This window comes from Oryx dammah, unplaced genomic scaffold (assembly GCF_014754425.2).
Source record: "Oryx dammah isolate SB20612 unplaced genomic scaffold, SCBI_Odam_1.1 HiC_scaffold_2, whole genome shotgun sequence".
Taxonomy (NCBI): Eukaryota; Metazoa; Chordata; class Mammalia; order Artiodactyla; family Bovidae; genus Oryx; species Oryx dammah.
The window spans coordinates 193,408,434-193,430,180 of NW_024070186.1; the positions used below are offsets into that span (position 1 = coordinate 193,408,434).

At 39.5% G+C, this 21,747-nt stretch overlaps 1 protein-coding gene across 1 annotated transcript in view; it reads right to left on the reverse strand.

Annotated features, from left to right (window-relative positions):
• Positions 1-861: 861 nt before the first annotated feature.
• The window catches only part of LOC120879796 (cytochrome P450 3A24-like), a 36,706-nt gene continuing 15,820 nt past the window's right edge, over positions 862-21,747 (reverse strand). The window contains exons 7-13 of the mRNA XM_040262805.1: positions 19,778-19,926; positions 12,710-12,837; positions 11,582-11,648; positions 8,384-8,544; positions 5,772-5,998; positions 3,343-3,505; positions 862-1,046 (exon numbers count right to left, since the gene is read on the reverse strand). Coding sequence (XP_040118739.1) covers positions 951-1,046; positions 3,343-3,505; positions 5,772-5,998; positions 8,384-8,544; positions 11,582-11,648; positions 12,710-12,837; positions 19,778-19,926 — 991 coding nt within the window. The 3' untranslated portion in view covers positions 862-950. The remainder of the gene's footprint in view (positions 1,047-3,342; positions 3,506-5,771; positions 5,999-8,383; positions 8,545-11,581; positions 11,649-12,709; positions 12,838-19,777; positions 19,927-21,747) is intronic.

The following is a 21,747-nucleotide window of genomic DNA, read 5'->3' on the forward strand; positions in this document are numbered from 1 at the left end:
CATGAAAGATAGCTCAGTTGTTAAAGAATCCACCTGCAATGAAGGAGACACTGGTTCAATAATTGGTTTGGGAAGATCCTCTTGAGAAGGGATAGGCTACCCATTCCAGTACTCTTGGGCTTCCTTTGTGGCTCAGCTGGTAAAGAATCTGCCTGCAATGCGGGAGACCTGGGTTCAGTCCCTGGTTTGTGAAGATCCCCTGGAGAAGGGAAAGGCTACCTGCTCTAGTGTTCTGGCCTGGAGAATTCCATGAACTGTATAGTCCATGGGGTCACAAAGAGTTGGACATGACTGAGCAACTTTCACTTTCATACTTTCTGAGAAATGGGCAAAAGACTGCGGAATAATTCTTACCTGTGTAATATATCAAATAGCAGTTTTGAAAAAGGCCCCACCCACCAGGGATTGTGATGGCCGTGTTTAGTCACTGGCTCTCCCTGATTCAGTCATACACATTCCCCCTAAAGTGTAGGATGGTATCCTAATACTTTTGTAAAGAGATGTTTACAGAGTTCCTCAATAGAATATTAGATTTGAAATATATAAAATAAAACCTGTTCTATATTAAAACATGTCAGAACTTTAGTCACCACAATACTTCTTGTGTTCATTAATTCACTGATAAAACTGTTGAGACACTTTCTTTCTTGATCAGTGCTCTGGAGGAGTAGATGTCACTAACTGGGGGTGGGTGGAGATGGTCCTCTGAGAATCAGATAAGCTGAGTGTACGTATCTGGCCCTCATTAGTCACCTCTTTCATATTACACAATATATGACACCACACAGACACTGAGAAAGCTAAACGAATGTGCAGATACCCTAGGCATCCAGCAAGTGCCATAGATGAAGCCCGTCTTTATTTTTGAGTTTTATCCCAAAGTAAATCAAGTCCCCCGAAACTGTGGGACACAGCTCCTTGAAGAACAAAGCCCAGGTCCTTAAGGGAAGTCAAGCTCCACTTATGGTCTCATCTCTGAGCACAACCTTCAGAACAATGGGTTTTTCTGGTCTTATAAGTCCTTGACTGTTTATCTTCAAGGGGATCTGCAACAGTTAAGAGAACCAGTGAATGAAGCAAAGCAGACAAGAGAAGCAAAATAGTCAAGATCCATTACAGAGAACAATGCTTTACAGCAACATACAAGCTACTTTCAGCATCATGTATCTTCGTTTTTTTTTTTTAAACTACCAATTCCATGTGTTTAAAAGCTATAGGGATGGACAGGCTGTCAATGTTTCCTTGATTAAACTTTAACAGTTTATGACTTTCAGAAAATTGGTCTATTTAACCATTGTTATACAATATATGGGCATAAAGTCATTTCTAGTACTCACTATTCACTTTTAAAAGTTGTTTTAATTCCTCTTTTACTGAGATATAAATGATTAATGGTAAAAACATTTGACTTACCTATATGTGAAATTACTACCACAATAAGTTTAGTTAACATTCACCACTCATAAGAGACAGAAAAGGAAAAAATAACTGTTTTCCTCTTTTGAGCACTTTTAGGATCTACTCTCTCTACTATATAAAAATGTCAACTATAAGCATTGCGTTTTACATGATATCCCTGTACTTATTTATCCCTCACCAGAAGTTTGTACCTTTCAATCACTTGCATCCAGTTTCCCTTCTTTATCTTTGATTCTCTGTACTTACTCTGTAATTTCTGTCAAGACTGGATAGTGAAAGCATTCATCCATCATTCTTGCACAAAATATTATTTGAGCACTATGCCTATGAAGCATTAAGCCTGTTTTTTCAAACATCCCCTGGTGCCAAGGGCAGGGCAAATGGTGAAGTTCTGAAGACTTACAGTGGTTTGTCTGAGATTTTTAGCCCCTTTCTCCCCCAGTCACTCCTTCTGGGTTGGGGAACCAACAGAGTGACCTCCTAATCTCAGGTGACTGAAGGACAAGCAAGGAGCTGTGGAGGGAGCAGCCCCAGCCCATGGAGGACGGGGTGGAGCTTGCAGGGGCATCTGCCCTTCCCAGGGGTTCCCACGGCCCCCTTCCTCTCAGGGCTGAGTCCCCTGTGTGTACACACTTACAGGACATCCACAAGTAAAATGGAAACGTCTCTATCCTCCTCTTCCCTGAGAAGACTACTCAAAGGGAGGGGCTGCTTATTAAATGTATGGCTCCTGGAAATAAGCCTTATTTTAGGGCCGTGCTTCAGATGAATCAATGCCAACTGTTCTATGTGCTCTCAGACAGAGATTCCAGGTCTTTCTGTAACTGCACCAAATTGTTTTTTTAAACGTTCAAATGGCATGTATTTTCCCTGCAGGTAGACACACATAAAACAAGCAAGAACACAAGTGACATTTTATAAATTTTTAAAATTCAAACTGTTCCAAATTTGCATCCAAGAGCTGCAAGTCACTCCTTAAACATTTGCCCAATGGCGTCAAGGCACCACTGGGCATTTATGGAAGGAATAAATGAGGGGATAGAGTTAAAGACCTTTTTAGGTACAAGGAAACAAAGGAACCAAACTGGCTGGTTCAGTGACAAAGTATTGTTAGGTGGTAGAACCCATGACGCCAGCCTGTGGTACCTGTAAACACAGCAGAGGGGAGAGTGGGCTCTGGCCTGGATGGGCAGGCTGCATGGAGGGGCTCGGGACTAACTGGAACTCGAAGGGGGAGGATGGACTGTAGGGTGGACAGGAAGGACACACAGTCATTCTGAGAATGCAAAGGGAGCCCAGCTGGACGGCAGCAGGATCCCTGGCAGGTGAGGGGCTGTGGGAGCCCTTCCCATCCGGCAGAAATGCTTTCACTCAGGGATCACTGTGGCTGCACAGGAGATCAGTGGGGGTGCCCTCGACACCACACTCTGGGGAAATTATTTTAGAGAGTCTGAGGTGACCTCAGCACCGGGGTATTGCTCCCCAGTAATTTATTTCTTAATACAAACAGTGGCTGAGAATCGCTGTCAGGAGAGCTTCTGTAAGTTCCCGTGGAGAAGCGCATCACTGAAAAGTCATGCATGGTCATCTCTGCTCTCACGACTTTGTGCAACATTTTCCTTCCTTCCAGTGGACATGACACCAAATTTTAAAAGTTGCTCAAGTTCACTGACTTTGTATAGTCATGTCATGCTAACTGCCTTGACTCTCGATGACTTTACAGTTGGGTCTTTATGAAGCCACAGACTTAGCCCCCCCAGGGATGAAAGACAGTTAAAGATCACAGATGGATTCAGACAGATTCTCTTTCTAGTAAGCTAAATTATTATTTGAATAGATCACAACCTTATAGACACAGAGAGATACACTTCAGTTAAAAAATTCACAATAAAACATTATTTATGCAAATAATGAACTGCTAACCTGTGTTTCTTTACAAGGTTTGAAAGAGAAGTTCTGTAGGATTCTGACGATAGCAAGTTTCATGTTCATTATTGCAAACCTCATGCCAATGCAATTTCGGGGTCCAGTTCCAAAAGGCAGGTAGACATAAGGATTTATGCTGTCCTTGTTCTTCTTACTGAACCTGAATCCACAACAGTAGATGAAACAAGTGAATGAAACAGAAAAATCACAGGAGCTCCAGGTGTGAGATTTTAACTTAAACCCTCAACCAGTAGCATAAGGGAGACTCCTGTGGGCGGGTGACTGAATCCTGCTGTGGTGATTTTGCTGTGAGAAAGGTAAGCCCCAGGGCCTTTCCATTCCCCGGACCCCACAGGAGCTTTCAGTCCTGGTGAGCAGATGAGATGAAGGATGTTTAAAGAAAATGTATCTTTAAATATGAAATTTACATTCAGGGTGGTGAGATGCTCAGGCTCTGAAAGGCAGTTAGGCAATGAGACTGACTGAAGGAAGAGTGGGTTCCTGCCTCCACAAACACTTACATTGGTCATGTGTTCAGAGACGAAGGAAGCAGGGAAAATGTCTCTGAATATTTCAGTTGTTAGTTTTCTGTTATTTTCCCTTTGCTTCCTCTTGTGTGGGTATGTCTCTCTCTCCCATACACAGAGGTTGCTGAGGTCAGTAGATTGATGAGGACATATGACTCAACTCTACTCTGGTTCAATCACTGATTTCCTTGTCTGTTCCACAAACCAATAAAGTCCTTATGGCCAGACCTCTGCTTTATTCAAATTTGACTCCTCAAATTTGGATTTGGAGAAGTGATAATGACACTGTGTTGTATATATTTTAAAGAGTCCCTATTATACAAAATATTCTGGAAGAATACATTAAACATGATTCATAAAACTTGTGCCTATAAACTATACTCATAAAACTTGTGCCTATAAACTATACTGTGTATATGTCAAAAACTCTTTATAATTGGCTTTAACATTTGGATTTCTCACTCCCTCGATCAGACTCTGACACACACAGGTGAGTGCTAACTCTCTGCTTGACAGCTGAGTGAATCAAAGGGAAGTACAGTGAGTGGTCTCTGGTTTTAGGTTTCTGACGCTGCAGGAGGGGAAGTTGCTGAGCTTGAGGCAGACACAGAAGTTCCCTGGTCCAGAACAGAGGACTTGGTGGACTCTGACTCTTCTTTCAACAATGCTACGGGTACAGGTTATGCTAGTACTAGAGACAAAAGGGTGAACGAGACACAGTCCCCGCTGTTAGGGAGCTTATAGTCAGGGGCTCATAAAATGCTAGATCCCAGACAGTGCCCTAAAATGTTCAATCCAAATTTTGTTCACCATAAAATAAATGAGAGAGCATCAATTACTTCCAGAGTCCCATCTGTGCCCAAAACAGAACCTGGCTCTGAATTCCCAGAGACAATGCTTAACCTCTCCAACGGGGGTGTCTAGATGTCTAGAGAGCAGAGGACTTCTCTTTGGAAGGTCAAAAAACATGGAGGCAAAAGGGAGCTGGCCCAGGTCTATAGCCACAGACAGAACCAGGCCACCTATGTCTCCTCCATCCTCACTGAGGCTGCTGGAACCACCTGGGATGAGACCGCTAGGTCCTCAACCTACAGTCCCACAATAATAATCTAGGAAACAGCAGCCAATGTTTAAAGAAATGGAAATGTGGGAACGTTAGTGATGAATTCAAAGAGCTAAAGAGAATAGAAAGAAAGACTTAAAGGAAATAAAAACCAATACACTTAAAGTAATATAGCTGTTAAATAAATTATAGCAGGTGTAACAATCATATATATATATATTAAAAACACAGAATTCCATTTATAGTTTACTGTTAAATATAGTAAGCAATTGAAAAATAAAACTATATATAATGTTATTCTAAGCTTTAACAATCTATATATGGATAGAAAAATGTCCTCAGGACTTACATTGCACTATTAATGAGGCCTATCTTAAGCTATTGGACCTCCCTGATGGCTCAGTGGTAAAGTATCCACCTGCCAATGCAGGAGACATGGGTTCGATCCCTGGGTTAGGAACATCCCTGGAGAAGAAAATAGCAACCCACTCCAGTCTCCTTGCCTGGAAAATCCCACGGACAGAGGAGACTGGTGGGCTACAGTTCATGAGGTCACAAAGAGTCAGAAATGACTTAGTGACTAAACAACAACAAAGCTTAAGGTTTTAGGAATGCACACAACTAAAATTTTCTGTTTTTTTTTTCTTTTTTACTTTATGGTTGGTAAAGTTTTTAATCAAATAATATCATTCTTGGAAAAAGTAAAGACATTTAACAATAAAAAGATGTAAAATAAAATGATTGTATAGTCACATATTTGTCACCCATAATGAGAGTCATCAGAATACGCTCTGAGCAACTGGATCAGAAGGGTCCCCTTCCCTGGGGTCTTGTACCTTTCGGGACAGAACTCCTCAGGCTCTGGCCAGAGCTGTGGGTCTCTGTGAAGCACGGAGATTGGCACCATCACTGTTGTGCCTTTGGGAATGGACACCCCGTGGATTTCCACATCCTTCTTACAGAACCTCTCAAGTCTAACAACAATTGGAAACATTCTGAGAGTCTCATTCACCACCATGTCAAGATACTCCATCTGTGCCAGGACATCGTAGGTTGGAGGCGCCTGGGAAGAAAGAAATAGATTTTGATAAATTAAGATATCAGATCAACCTTCAACTCCATCTGTGTAGGCCTGTTGAAATGTTAGGAGCGCCAGGGAATAATTTAAATTGGTAAAGGACCTTAGCATTTATATACATTACTATCATGTCCTTTGACCTCTCAATGCCCATTGAGATGAAACACCACAGGTTATCAAGGAGTGTATTTTCTCTCTCATGAAAACAACCATGACTGACAGACTAGGACCCTTACTCTTAGATGAAAAAGTCCAAAGTCAGCATTTCTTTTAAAAAATGAGGCCACACCACTGTACCAAGGCAAGAACGTGTAAAAGAGCAAATCCCCTATTCTTGGTTGAAGACTCCTGACTGCTCATTCTCTTCATCACACATATACAGTCTGGAAACAATATATGAAAACTCTATAAATAATTTGGGGAGAAACAAGTTCCTTTCTAAACCAAATCTGCAAATGAAGAGTAAGATTGGGAACACAATTTCAGATGCAGGGAGGTTAAAGAGGATCAGAACCCCAAGCTCTGCTGCTAGAAGAGTCTCTTATTATCCCTACAGGTGTGACCCTAAGGTCTGAAGGTCTAAACAAGCCATTGCAGCCCCAGTGTCCAGGTCTCCACACATCACAAAGAACTCCAGTTTGGGCTGAGATTTGAAGCCACTGGGGGTGATACATGGCTGTCACGTGAGGTTATATTTAAGGAGAAACATTATAGAGAATAAGAGTGACTCAGGAGCCAACACCCTGGATCACAGCTTAACTTGATCACCATCACGTACACGACTAGTGTCTGGAAGTATTTCATCTCCCTGTAGCTCAGGTTTCTCATATGTTACGTGGAGACAGATGGAGCTGACCCTCCAGAGAGTTGTGTGGCAGAGACACTCACTGCTTACCCAGCATCCATGTAGTCCCCCTGTATCCCATCCCACTTGAGGTTATGGCCAAATCATCCTTGCCAACAGGCTGTGAACTGAGGTGATTATCTCAGTTCAGAGACAAATCAGTTAAAAACCCAGTAAACAACTCTTGAGTTCCTATTCCACAGAAGACAAGAAGGCCTGATGTTTCTGACAAGGCAATTACAACAAGGTAGAGGCTCTGATTCAGTTTTCCTGAGTGACTCTGTGAAGCAGAGCCGTCCACTCCATCCTCCACTAACAATCCATGTTCAATGTGTACACATGGGTTGATGGAAAACTTTGCTATGAAATCCCTGAGATTCCAGGCTTGTCTGTTACTGAGGCATAAGCTAGCCTCTCCTGACTCGTAAAGAATTTCTTGAAAATTAAATGCACTTATAAATAGAAAGTATTTAGAACCGACATATAAAGTAAGAAGCACATATCAGCCAATAGTACTAGTATTATAAGTATTCTTTTTTTAATTTTTAAATTTTAATTGGAGGCTAATTACTTTACAATACTGTGGTGGTTTTTGCCATACATTCACATGAATCAGCTGTGGGTATAAAGGAGAGAATGCAATGCCTTAGCTAGCCTTAGTCTGTTAGTGACCTTTCAATCTTCTTGTAATCAAAAAATTCTCAATATGGGGTTTACCAGAGAAGAAATATCATCTCTAATTTATGCAGGCCCTACAAAGTATTTGAAGGACCTAGGATTTGAAAGGTCATAAGACTTGTCCAAAACCAGTCAGGTCTCATACTCATGTCCTCTGTTTCCTACCATATATCCTTTCTTGTACAGCAGGTTTCATCTAGTCTAAAGTTTACACAGGGCAATAGATTGAATTAATGGTCCCAATTCTCCACCATTTCCTCTGTCCATTCCCTTCGCCATTAACTCTGCGGTGCCCTCCCATTCTGACTCAGGTTGGTCAGGTGGCTCACTTTGAACCTGTGGAATATTCACCAAATGTAATGCTAGCAGAGTTTTGAAAGTCATCCATGGGATTAGGCCTCTTGCTCATGATATCTACCACTGCCTCGAGAAGCAGACATACGGAGATTGAGACATGTGAGGAGTCCATCCAACTGCTTATCTAAGGCCAGCCTAGATCAGCGAACACCCAGATCACAGCAAGTCCAGCCAATATCGATAGATAAATATGCAGACACCATGAACTTGGGCAAACTCTAGGAGATAGTGAGGGACAGGGAGGCCTGGTGTGCTATAGTCCATGGAGTCGCAAAGAGTCCAAAATGACTTAGCGACAGAACAACAACAAATGCCGACACCAGAGAAATAAGTGCTTGCTGTTAGTTTGGATTCTTTTCCACTGCACCACCTGGGAATGGAGGTAAATGATTTGATGCTTATGCTTTGGGCAAAACCTCCTGAGAATAGGAGAGAAGACAATCATGCAAAGGCTTCACCTTCCCCCTCTCTCTCCAAGTATCACCACTCACCTTATTGGGGAAAGTCGCATCAATCTCCTCCTGCAGCTTCTGCTGGACCTCAGGGTGAGTGGCCAATTCATATATAATGAAGGAAAGAGTACTGCTAGTGGTCTCATAGCCACCAAAAATAAAGATAATACTTTGGGCCATGAGTTCTTGGTCAGAGAGAGCTAAAAAGAAGTCAAGACATTTTAGGTAAAGCATGGCAATGTAAAAATCACAGTTTAGATGATGAGACATTCCAGTGAAACTCCCAAACCCCTAGGGGAAATCAGTTAAAAGTAATTTAGATTCAAACTGAGAGAGATTTCTACTCTGTGTCTGCCTTACAGAGCCGAGAAAAAGCCAAGAACTGTCTTAATTGAGTTTTTCCCAGGTCTATACTATTCTTGGCCCTCTGTTCCTGGCAATTCCACACCCACACCAACACAGCTGGGTATTTCAAGAGATAGCACTTCTAACATTTACGGTGTTATCAGCGTGTCCCTTAGAGAGCTGTAAAAGAACTTTAGCTCTAAGTAAAATGGAGCAGCATTCCCTTCTAGAATATTTTAAACTATTCTAGTTAAGGTGCAGCTTGATTTAAGAGATTTATGATACTAAGGCTATATGATAGGGGAAATCAAATTATATTTTGTCAAAACATTTCCAGGAACATGAGAGTACAATACTGGGCTACAGTTAAACTCTTGCTACTCAAAGAGTGGTCCATGGACCAGCAGCATGAGCAGGATCCAGAAGCCTAATACAAATTCAGAACTATGGAAACAACATATGAACTCCAATCATGAGATGTGGAGATGTATGAACACAATGTAGCCTGAGAAGTATGGATTATGCCCTTGAGAGGCATCAGGTAATACAAGACCTGGGGCACAAGCCTTCAAGGGGATGATCGAGATATGTATAGAAGCTACAGAAATCAACAAAAAGCTTGAAGAGTTGTGACGATCCTAGTCTAATCAGTGGCGTTAAAATAGCAGAAGAAAGAATGTGTGCATAGAAGGACATAGGCCAGTGTGAAATATAGAAAAATTAGGTCCAGGGAGTAGAATTAGCAATGCTGATTCAACTCCGGCCTGAAGATCATCCTCTCAGTACACACCCCCTCTTTCTGCTCTTCTTTACTCTTATCAAACAGCCCTGTGATTATACACTGGTCTCCATTTTTATTTTCTCCCGAGAGACCAAACATGCTCAGGCTCTCAGCTATTTGATGGGACTGAAGTAGGATCTTTGTTAGTTCCGTCCCCAGGTTGGGAGGATCTCCTAGAGAAGGAAATGGCAACCCAATCCAGTACTCTTGCCTGGAAAATCCCATGGACAGAGGAGCCTGGTAGGCTACAGTCCATGGGTTGCAAAGAGTCGGACACAACTGAGTGACTTCACATTCACTCACTCAGTCTCATGTCAAATCCTCAACAGAAACTTATGTCTAGTGATTACTATATTGAACAGAGCAGATATAGAATATATCCTTCATCACAGAACATATCCTTCATCACAGAACATTGTACTGAATAATGTACTTGGAAAAATGATAAATGATAATAATAGATAGATATAAGTAGGTGTACATACAGGAATAGACATATTGAGAATGGGCTGGAGTCAGTTTATCCCTGCTTTCAAGAACCAATTTTATAAAATTAATAATTTTGTGAGGTTATCACAAATTATCACAAATTTTGTGAGGTTATCAATCCATTGGTAGCTTTAAATTAATCATATATTAGTATTCATGTCACGGAATTAAAACACACCAGGGTCTTTTTGTTTGAGAGAGAGAGAACATGTTTATATCAGTGATTTGAGGTAGATATAGAAATCTTTTTTATTTTTACACCTGGGTAAAAGTAGTTGATGTTCTGAAAGTTGTCCACCGATGATCTAGAAGCAAAGAAACCTTAGTAGCAATGAGCATTTTGAGAATCCAAATTTTGGGTTCTAAATACCATTTCTCACTAAATGGAACCAGAACTACTTAAAGAAATGGCTGATTCCAGGGGAAATAGAAGAGAAAGCTGGAATGCCTTGCATTAGGAAATGAGGAAGTTCTTGGAAAATGATAAATGAAAAGGATACAGGATACTCTGTATACCACAGTGGTGGACACACATCATTATACATTTATCAAAACCCATAGAATGTACAATATCAAGATTGGATCCAGGTGTGAACTATTGTCTTTGGGTGATAATAATGTATCAGTGTAGGTTCATTGATTATAACAAGTGTATCACTCCAGTATGGACTTCAGATATTGAGGAAGGCTATATGTAGGTGGGGGCAGAATGAATATTGGGAAACTCTGTACTCTTCAACTAAGATTTTTTAATTTCTGCCAAAATAAAATGGCCTATTGAAAACATTTTTCAGGAGAAAAAAGTAGTATGTATATAGGAGCCCACTTGAAAGGGCTCCAGTGGACAAACCTGAGCAAATTGTAATCACAATGAAGAGTGATGTGAGAGAGTAAGTTAGCTATTCATGAGATATACTGATATAAATAAATAAATGATTGGGGGAGAATGGAAAGCTCTCCCTATGAAACAACATCAGCTCATAAATACAGAAGAATGATGGGTTTAGAAAGGCATGTTTTAATCATCATAGTAACAATGGTTTCGGTCAAAAGCCATCCATGAATGGGTGACATCCATGAATGTCCAGTGGGTGACAACTTGAAGAGGAATAGAATATTTACAGTCTCAAAGTCTTCTCCCAGAAATTACATGTTAACAACAAAGGGGGAAAAATTATACTTTACAGTAGAGTAAGCTGGTGAAAACAAGTTTAAAAGTGTTCCAAGTTAAGGTCACCAACACTGGGGCAATGTGCCCCCTGATGAATGAAGGGATAAAGCCTTGATGCAAATATTCAGACAGAGGTTCTGACTTGGTGGGTCTGGAGGAGCCTGAGAATTGATATCGGAACTAAGCTCCCCAGAGGTTCAGCTGTAGTGATCCACATCATAACTGACTTTTGGGCATGACATCCTTGTTATACTTGCCCTTCAAGCTCTGAACAAAGTTGTGCCTGCAAACTTCTAGGAAGTACCACGGTCTACTCTTTCTTTCTGCACAAGTGTCTTCTTCAATTTGGCAGAAATTCCCATCTGCCTGGAAAACTTCCTGCACATTTTCAGAACTGCCCCCTACCTCTGCATCTCCCCACTGTGGCCCGTCTGAAGCTCTCCTTGATTACCTTTATGATTATCTGTTTCTTTGGAATTCTGGGAGTTAATCATCAGCTGAAGAAAATCCACACGTGGCTGTAAGCAGAAAGAATTTCTATGAAAGAAAGTTACTTGTGAAATTATAGACAAATCAGGAGTGCAGTATTTATCCTCTTTCCTGAGAGTATGGCCCCTTAAAGAGCAGAAGTCTGACTAGTATTGCCTGAGTCCTCAGTGAACTAACATTCACCTACAGACCTTGGAGAACATGATGTTTCACAGAAAGAAACCCGCCAGCATGTCAGTGCTTTTTGGTCCTCACTCTCTCTGATCTTTGGTTTCTCTGGCTTTTGAAACAGCTCCCTTGCCAAAGAGTTCCTGCTGTCTCTCCTGTCACACCTGTTTGTTCAGGAGAAAGTCCATAACTTGGATCCTTCTTTTCCTTCCAATTTAAATTCCTAATGAATTACCACACAAATTAACCCCCTCACAGGTGCAAAGTATATTGGCAGCTGTTATAGAAGCATTTTCAAGGCCTTGACCCTTTTCAGTGACATCCTAGGTACAAAACCCTCTGTTCCCCTGACCTGCAGACAAGCTTGTGTCTCAGGCCTCATGGAGGCAAAGGTGGGTTAAACAGCTTGCCGCCTCACAGCCCAGAGGAAACCCCTGCCCATGCCAGACTAGGAGAGGGCTGCAATTTAACACAGAAGTCACTCCACCAACTGACTGATGGGGCTTTCCATTGCACAGTCTATAAAATAGGAGTATTGGAATCAAAGTGGATTCTTTACCAGTGTAACATTGGGGAAATTACAATATCCGTAAAATCATTTTTAAACTAATTCTTATCCTTTAACAGTTTATTGAATGGAAGTGGTAAAGCTTTTATCTCAACAATATTCATGCAATGACACACTAATGTGCATGCCTACAGTTAAATCTCAACAACACTCTCTGACTCATGTTCTTCTTTCTTCCCCAACCTCCACCTTCCTCATCCCTCCACAACGATGTATTAATAACTCCCCAGTTCTAAAATCTATACTTCTCTACCTATCTTTTTAAAACTGCAGAGAAGTACACAAATCACATGTGTGGAGGTAAATAAATTTTTGAAAAGTGAACACCCTCATGTAACCACCACCAGATTTTACCTTTTGAATATCTTTGAGGCGACTTTCTTTTATGTTTTTTACGGATGTTGCCAAAAAATTCACAGCACTTTTTGGAAACATGCTGATATTTAATACTTCAAAGATTGGGATAAGGAATGGAAAGAGTGCTGAAGAGAAAACATAAAAGAAAAGCACAGTAAAAAATCAAAATTTACACAGCAAGTATAATTTGCTCTATCTATCAGAGAAAGATCAGAATCACTCCCATTGTGACCTTTGCTCAGACTTCCAAGCCAGTGACTGAGCAAGGCCAAGTCCACTTATGGGGCCTTCACTATAGCAGTGAAATCAGTAGTCCCTTCTGCCTTTTGGAATGATCAAGGAAACAGAATTATATTCCTTAAATTGGTAGTTTTTTTTAATCTATTTGATTAGAGTCTCTTTGGATAAACCACAATAGTCTGCTACTCTAATTAACCATTTCATTCAAACAACAATTCAAGATAGAAATAAAACAGTATGTGCCTTTCAGCCATAATGGAATTAAATTGAAAATCAATAACAAAAATTGGGAAATTCACAAATAATGGAAATTAATACACTCCTAAATAACCAATGAGCTGTATACAATATAAAAAATGAAACCAGGAATAACTTTTTTTTTTTTAGGAATTACTTTGAAATAAAGAAAAATGAAACTATTACTTATGAAAATGAATGGAATATAGGAAAAACATTGCTCATGGAAAAGTTTAAAGCTATAAATGTCTACTTTTTAAAAAGAACAAAGATCTCAAGTCATGAACCTAACTTTCCACCCTAACTCACTGAAAAAAGAAGAGCAAATTCAACCTAAATCTAGATGAAAGAAGAAAGTAATAAAGACAAGAGCAGAAACTAATGAAATAGAGACAATAAGCAAATTTGGAAAACTCAGCAGTGGCCACAGGACTGGAAATGGTCAGTTTTCATTCCAATCCCAAAAAAAGGCAATGCCAAAGAATGCTCAAAATACCTCACAATTGCACTCATCTCACACGCTGGTAAAGTAATGCTCAAAATTCTCCAAGCCAGGCTTCAGCAATACAGGAACCATGAACTTCCTGATGTTCAAGCTGGTTTTAGAAAAGGCAGAGGAACCAGAGATCAAATTGCCAACATCCACTGGATCATGGAAAAAGCGAGAGAGTTCCAGAAAAACATCTATTTCATCTGTATTGACTATGCCAAAGCCTTTGACTGTGTGGATCACAATAAACTGTGGAATTTTCTTCAGCAGATGGGAATAACAGACCACCTGACCTGCTTCTTGAGAAACCTTTTAATCTTTTAATTTCATGCCTGCAACCACCATCTGCAGTGATTTTGGAGCCCCAAAAAGTAAAGTTTGACACTCTTTCCACTGTTTCCCCATCTATTTCCCATGAAGTGATAGGGCCAGATGCCATGATCTTCGTTTTCTGAATGTTGAGCTTTAAGCCAACGTTTTCACTCTCCTCTTTCACTTTCATCAAGAGGCTTTTTAGTTCCTCTTCACTTTATTATAAGAATCAGTATAGTAAAAGGTAGTATAGTAAAAGGTGGCCATAAAGGTGGTATCTCCCGGCAATCTTGATTCCAGCTTGTGTTTCTTCCAGTCCAGTGTTTCTCATGATGTACCCTGCATATAAGTTAAATAAGCAGGGTGACAATATACAGCCTTGATGTACTCCTTTTCCTATTTGGAACCAGTCTGTTGTTGTTCCATGTCCAGTTCTAACTGTTGCTTCCTGACCTGCATATAGGTTTCTCAAATCATCCCACCCTCGCTCTCTCCCACAGAGTCCAAAAGACTGTTTTATACATCTGTGTCTCTTTTGCTGTCTTGCATACAAGGTTATTGTTACCATCTTTCTAAATTCCATATATATGCATTAGTATACTGTATTGGTGTTTTTCTTTCTGGCTTACTTCACTCTGTATAATAGGCTTCATTTTCATCCACCTCATTAGAACTTATTCAAATGTATTCTTTTTAACGGCTGAGTAATACTCCATTGTGTATATGTACCACAGCTTTCTTATCCATTCATCTGATGATGGACATCTAGGTTGCTTCCATGTCTTGGCTATTATAAACAGTGCTGCGATGAACATTGGGGTACACATGTCTCTTTCACTTCTGGTTTCCTCGGTGTGTATGCCCAGCAGTGGGATTGCTGGGTCGTATGACAGTTCTATTTCCAGTTTTTTAATGAATCTCCACACTGTTCTCCATAGTGGCTGTACTAGTTTGCATTCCCACCAACAGCGTAAGAGGGTTCCCTTTTCTCCACACCCTCTCCAGCATTTATTGCTTGTAGACTTTTGGATAGCAGCCATTCTGACTGGAGTGAAACAGTACCTCACTGTGGTTTTGATTTGCATTTCTCTGATAATGAGTGATGTTGAGCATCTTTTCAATATCATCAGTGTTTTATAGTTTTCTGTATACAGGACTTTTGTTTCTTTAGGTAAATTTATTCCTAACTATTTTATTCTTTTTGTTTCAAGATGAATAGGATTGTTTCCTTAATTTCCCTTTCTGATTTTTCATTGTTAGTATATAGGAATGCAAGGGATTTCTGTGAATTAATTTTATATCCTGAGACTTTACTATATTAATTTCTGGTGGCATCTTTAGGGTTTTGTATGTTGAGGATCATGTCATCTGCAAACAGTGTGAATTTTACTTCTTCTTTTCCATCTGGATTCCTTTTATTTCTTTTTCTTCTCTGATTGCTGTGGCTAGGACTTCCAAAACTGTGTTGAATAGTAGTGGTGAAAGTAGAGACCCTTGTCTTGTTTCTGATTTTAAAGGAAACGCTTTCAAAGCAATCTTGAGAAAGAAGAATGGAACTGAAGGAATCAAACTTCCTGACTTCAGACTATACTGAAAGAAGGTGAGAGTATTAGTTGCTCAGTCCTGTCTGACTTTTTGTGGCCCCATGGTGTATAGTTTTGCTAGGCTTCTCTGTCCATGGGATTCTCCAGGCAAGAATACTGGAGTGGGTTGCCATTTCTTTCACCATGGGATCTTCCCAACCCAGGAACTGAACCCAGGTCTCCTGCATTGTATGCAGAATCTTTCTTGTCTAAGCCACCAGAGCTACAGTCATCAAGACAGTATGATACTGGCACAAAGATAGAAATCAATATAGATCAATGGAACAAATTTGAAAGTTCAGAGATATATCCATGCACCTATGGACAACTTATCTATGTACCTATGGACAACTTAGGAGAAGGCAATGGCACCCCACTCCAGTACTCTTGCCTGGAAAACCCCATGGATGGAGGAGTCTGGTAGGCTACAGTCCATGGGGTCGTGAAGAGTCGGACACGACTGAGCGACTTCACTTTCACTTTTCACTTTCATGCATTGGAGAAGGAAATGGCAACCCACTCCAGTGTTCTTGCCTGGAGAATCCCAGGGATGGTGGAGCCTGGTGGGCTGCCATCTATGGTGTCACACAGAGTCAGACACAACTGAAGCGACTTAGCAGCAGCAGCAGCAGCATGGACAACTTATCTTTGACAAAGGAGGCAAAAATATACCATGGAGAAAAGACAGTCTCTTCAACAATTGGTGGTGGGAAAACTGGTTCACTATGTGTAAAAGAATGAAACTAGAACACTTTCTAACACCATACACAAAAATAAACTAAAAGTGTATGAAAGGCCTAAATATAAGACCAGAAACTATAAGTAGAGGAAAACAAAGGCAGAACACTCTCTGACATAAATCACTCCAAGATCCTCTATGACTGGCCTCCAAGAGTAATGGCAATAAAACCAAAAATTAACAAATGGAACTTAATTAAACTTAAAAACTTTTGCAAATGAAGGAAACTATAATGAAGGTGAAAAGACAGCCCTCAGAATGGGAGAATATAATAAAAACAAATGAAGCAACTGAAAAATAATTAATCTCAAAAAAATACAAGCAGCTCATGCAGCTCAATATCAGAAAAATGAAGAACCCAATCAAAAACTGGGCAAAAGACCTAAACAGACATTTTTCCAAAGAAGACATACAGATGGCTAATAAAACATGAAAGGATGTTGAACTTTACTCATTATTAGAGAACTGTAAATCAAATCCACAATGAGGTATCATCTCACACCAGTCAGAATATCCATTATCAAAAAGTCTACAAACAATAAAGTTGGAGAGGGTGTGGAGAAAAGGAAACTGTCATAAACTGTTGGTGGGAATGCAAACTGGTCTAGCCACTGTGGAGAACAGTGTGGAGATTCCTTTAAAACTGAAAATAGAATTGCCATACCACCCAGCAATCCCACTGCTGGGCATACAACCCAAGGAAACAAGAACTACCCCAGTGTTCATGGCAGCACTATTTACAATAGCTAGGACATGGAAGCAACCTAGATGTCCATCGGCAGAAGAATGCATAAGGAAATTATGGTACATATACACAATGGAATATTATTTACTATAAAAAGAAATTCATTTGAGCCAGTTATAATGAGGTGGATGATCCTGGAACCTATTATACAAAGTGAAATAAGTCAGAAAGAGAAAGAAAAATACTGTATATCAATGCATATATATGGAATTTAGAAAGAAGGTACCAACAATTTTACATGCAGGGCAGCAAAGGAGGCAGATGTAAAGAAGAGACTTTAGGACCCAGTGGGAGAAGGCAAGGGTGGGATGATTTGAGAGAATAGCACCGAAACATGTACATTATCATATGTAAAACAGATGACCAGTGCAAGTTTGATGCATGAATCAGGGCACCCAAAGCTGGTGCTCTGGTATAACCCAAAAAGATAGGGTGCAGAGAGGTGTAGGAGGAGGATTCAGTATGGGGTGGACACATGTATCCCTGTGGCCAATTCATATTGATGGATGACAAAAACCTCACAATATTGTAAACTAATTATCCTCCAATTAAAATTAATTAATTAATTGGAAAAATATTAAACAGAAACTACTCAAAAAGAAATAGACAATGTGAATAGACCTATAAGAAATATAAAGTTTGATTTGATAATCAAGAAACTACCCACAATTTGACAATGAAAAGCTCAGGTGCAGATGGTTTCAATGCTGAATACTACTCAAATATTTAAAGAATTAATATCAATTTTTCACTAATTCATCCAACAAACAGAAGATGACAGAATACTTTGAAAGTCATTCTTCAGGATCAGTATTAACCTGGTGTGAGAGACAAAGTAAGATACTAGAGGAAAAAAAAAACAACAGATCAATGTATCTTACGACCATGGATACACAAATCCTCAAGAAAATACTAGCAAACTGAACCTACTAATATATACAAAGATGTATACATCATATATAAGTACACTTTATCCCAGGAATGCAAGGTTATATAATATGCCTTTTCAACAGAGTAAAAAACAATGACCACACAATTATCTAATACGTGCATAAGAAGCATGTGACAAAAATCCAATACACACTTGTGATTAAAAAAACTCTCAGAAAACAGGAACAGAAGGGTCTGTCATCAACTTGATAAAAGGAATCTATGAAAAACCCATAGTTAACAACTTAAGTAAACCCATAGTTAACACTAATACTTAATATGAAAAACTGGATGGTTTCTTTAACATTAAGTGTAAGACAAGGAAGCCTTTTTCACCACTTCTACCCAAAACTAGCAGATTCATGTTGATATATGCCAAAACCAATACAATATTGTAAAGTAATTAACCTCCAATTAAAATAAATAAATTTATATTTAAAAAAAGAATAGGACAAGGAAGGCTTTTCACCACTTCTACTCAAAACTGTACCTGACATTCTAACCAGAAGAATTAATCAAGAAAATTAAATAAAATATATCCATATAGGAAATGAAGACTAAAATTCTATCATCAGATAACATGATCTCATACACAGTGAATCCTAAGGAAGTCACTAAAAACCTATTAGAACTAATAAACAAGTTCAGCCAGGTTTCAAGATACAAGATCAAAATACAAAATCAATTGTATTTCTATACATTGCAAAAAAATAATCTGAAAGTCACATTGAAAAAACACTCCATTTATAACATCAAAAAGAATAGAATAAGTAGGAATAAAATAAAAGATGTAAAATTTACACTCTGAAGACCATAAAACCTCGTTGAACTAAGTTAAAGATGTAAGTAAATGCAAAACATGCCATGTTCGTGAATCAGAACATTTACATTGTCAAGATGGCAAATCGACTGATATAAGGCATTTCTTTTCAGAACTCTAGCTGACCTCTTTGAAGAAATTGACTATCTTAGATTAAATTTACATGAAATTGCAAGGGGCTCATAGAAGATGAAACATTCCTGAAAAAAAAAAAGTTATAAAGACTCACATTTCCTGATTTTAAGACTTACCATAAAGCTACATTAATCAAGGTAAAGTGGTTCTGGCCTAAGGATGGATATACAGATTCATGGAACAGAGTTTTGAGTGCAGAAATAAGCCCACATGCCTATGGTCAACTGAACACTGAAAATGTTTCTAAGACCACTCAATGGAGACAAAACAGTCTTTTTCAATAAGTGGTGCTGAGACAACAGGATAGCTATAAGCAAATTACACCAGGAGTATTGATTTAAGTAATAACTGAAATTTGTACCTTTTGAACACCATCATCCAATTCTATCTCCCAAACCCTATCTTTGGTAACCAAAACTCTGACATCATTTTTCTATGAGTTTGGATTTCTTCCTTTGATTCAACATGTAAGTGTTTGTCTTTCTCTGTCTGACTTATCTCATTAAGCATAATACCCTCCATTGAGGTCCAGACACATTGCTGCAAATGGCAGGATTTCCTTCCTTTTCACAGCTGAATAGTATTCTGTTGTGTGTGTGTGTGCGTGTACACACTACATTTTCCCTCTACATTTATCCATCTATGGACACTTAGGTTGTAAAAACCATTCTATTGTATATTTTAAATCAGTGAATTGATGTATTGAAATATATCTCAATAAACTTGTGAAAAAGAAGGAAGGAAGGGAGGGAAGGAGGAAGGGGGAAGAAAGAACAAGAGGGAAGAAGGGACAGAGGGAGAAATACAGAAAAAGAAATGTAGCAGGACACTTACCTACTGAGAGAAGAAACGGATCAAGGATATCAAATCTTAAGAGCTTCTTGGCATTCTCCACAAAGGGATCTTGTGGGTTGCCAAGGGAATCAATATTCACTCCAAATGATGTGCTAGTAATCACATCCATGCTGTAGGCCCCAAAGACGCTGAGTAGAGAAAGATAAACATAGACAATTACAATCAGGACCAGTTGAGTATCCATATCCAACAGAGTCAACAATAAAATCATATATAATCAGAAGCCCAGGCAAGACAAGTCAAGAGCCATACTCTCTCAGAACCACCTGCTGGATTGCAGAAGACTGTCTGCTACTATCCCTCACTCCTGAGGTGGGTATGAGTGTGAATGATGCAGCTGCCCCTGTGCTGGGGGGATGGGGACACTAAGGCAAGTTAGACTCCCCCCCACCACCGCCAAACTCAAGGAGCTCAGTCATAGGAGGACAGAACCCACAATCAGACAAAGGACAGTGGTGTGCTTTGACTAGGGGCAATAAAAGGTGTATAAGGACTGTGTCTGAGCAGAGCAAAGGGAGTAAATTCACTCTTCCTGGGGAGCCAAGAAAGGGGACATTGATCTGGGTCTCACCTCACCACAGAACCTGTGCTCAGAGCTGATTCCCTTTTAGAGCAAAACCAGAGTTGACATACAATATCACATTAATTACAGGTGTAGAAGAGCGATTTTAAATACTCCATTTAAAGTTATTATTAAATATTGAATACATTCCTTGTTATGTATCTATCCCTGTGGCACAATTATGTTATACATTGTAGTCTGTAACTTTTAATCCTCTAACCTATTGTGCACTCCCCTTCCTACTTCCCACTGGTAAACACCACTTTGTTTTCTACACTGTGAAACTGTTTCTGTTTTGTTATACTGATATTTATTCATTTTATTTTTAGATTCCATGTATAAATGATAACATGCAACATTTGTCATTCTCTGTCTAACTTATTTCATTAGGCATAATACCCTCTAGGTCCATACATGTTGCAAATGGCACAGTTTCATTCTTTTTATGGCTCAGTAATATTTCTTGTGGGTGTGTGTGTATACAGGCATGTGGCACATCTTTAAGCATTCATCCACTGACAGATACTTACGTTGCTTCTGTATCTTGGCTACTGTAAGTAAAGCTGATATAAACATTGGGGTGCATGTACCTTTTCAAATTAGTGTATTCGTTTTCACTGAATGTATATCCAGGGTGGAATTGCTGGATCATATGACAGTTCTTAGCTTCCTGGGTGGCTCAATGGTAAAGAAACTGCCTGCAATGCAGGAGATTTGGGTTCGATCCCTGGGTCAGGAAGATCCCCTGCAGAAGGGATTGGCTACCCAATCCAGTATTCTTGCCTGGGAAATCCCATGGACAGAGGAGCCTGGCGGGCTACAGTCTGTGGGGTCACAGAGAGTGGGACATGACGGAACACAGACAATAGTTCTCTTTAAGCTTTTGGAGAAACCTCCATATGGTTTCCCACAGTGGCTGCATCAATCTACAGTCCACCAACCTTGTACCAGGGTTTCCTTTCCTCCACATCCTCACCCAAACTTACAGATGTTGGCTGATTTTGTGATTTTGATATGCATTTCTCAGATGATTTGCAATGTTGAACATCTTTTCAACTGTATATCTTCCCTTGAAACAATGTCTATTAAGATCTTCTGCCCATTTTTTCATTGGGTTGTTTGTTATTTAGATATTGAGTTGTATGAGACATTTACATATTTTGGATACTAATCTCTTATCATCACATCATTTGCAAATTACTTCTCCTGTCCATTTACTAGGCTGTCTTTTCATCTTATCAATATTTTACTTCACTGTGTAAAAGACTTTTAAGTTCAATTAGATAAAAGTAAAAAATTAGGAAAGCAGGGAAAACCACTAGACCATTCAGGTATGACCTAAATCAAATCCCTTATGATTACACAGTGGAAGTGAGAAATAGATTTA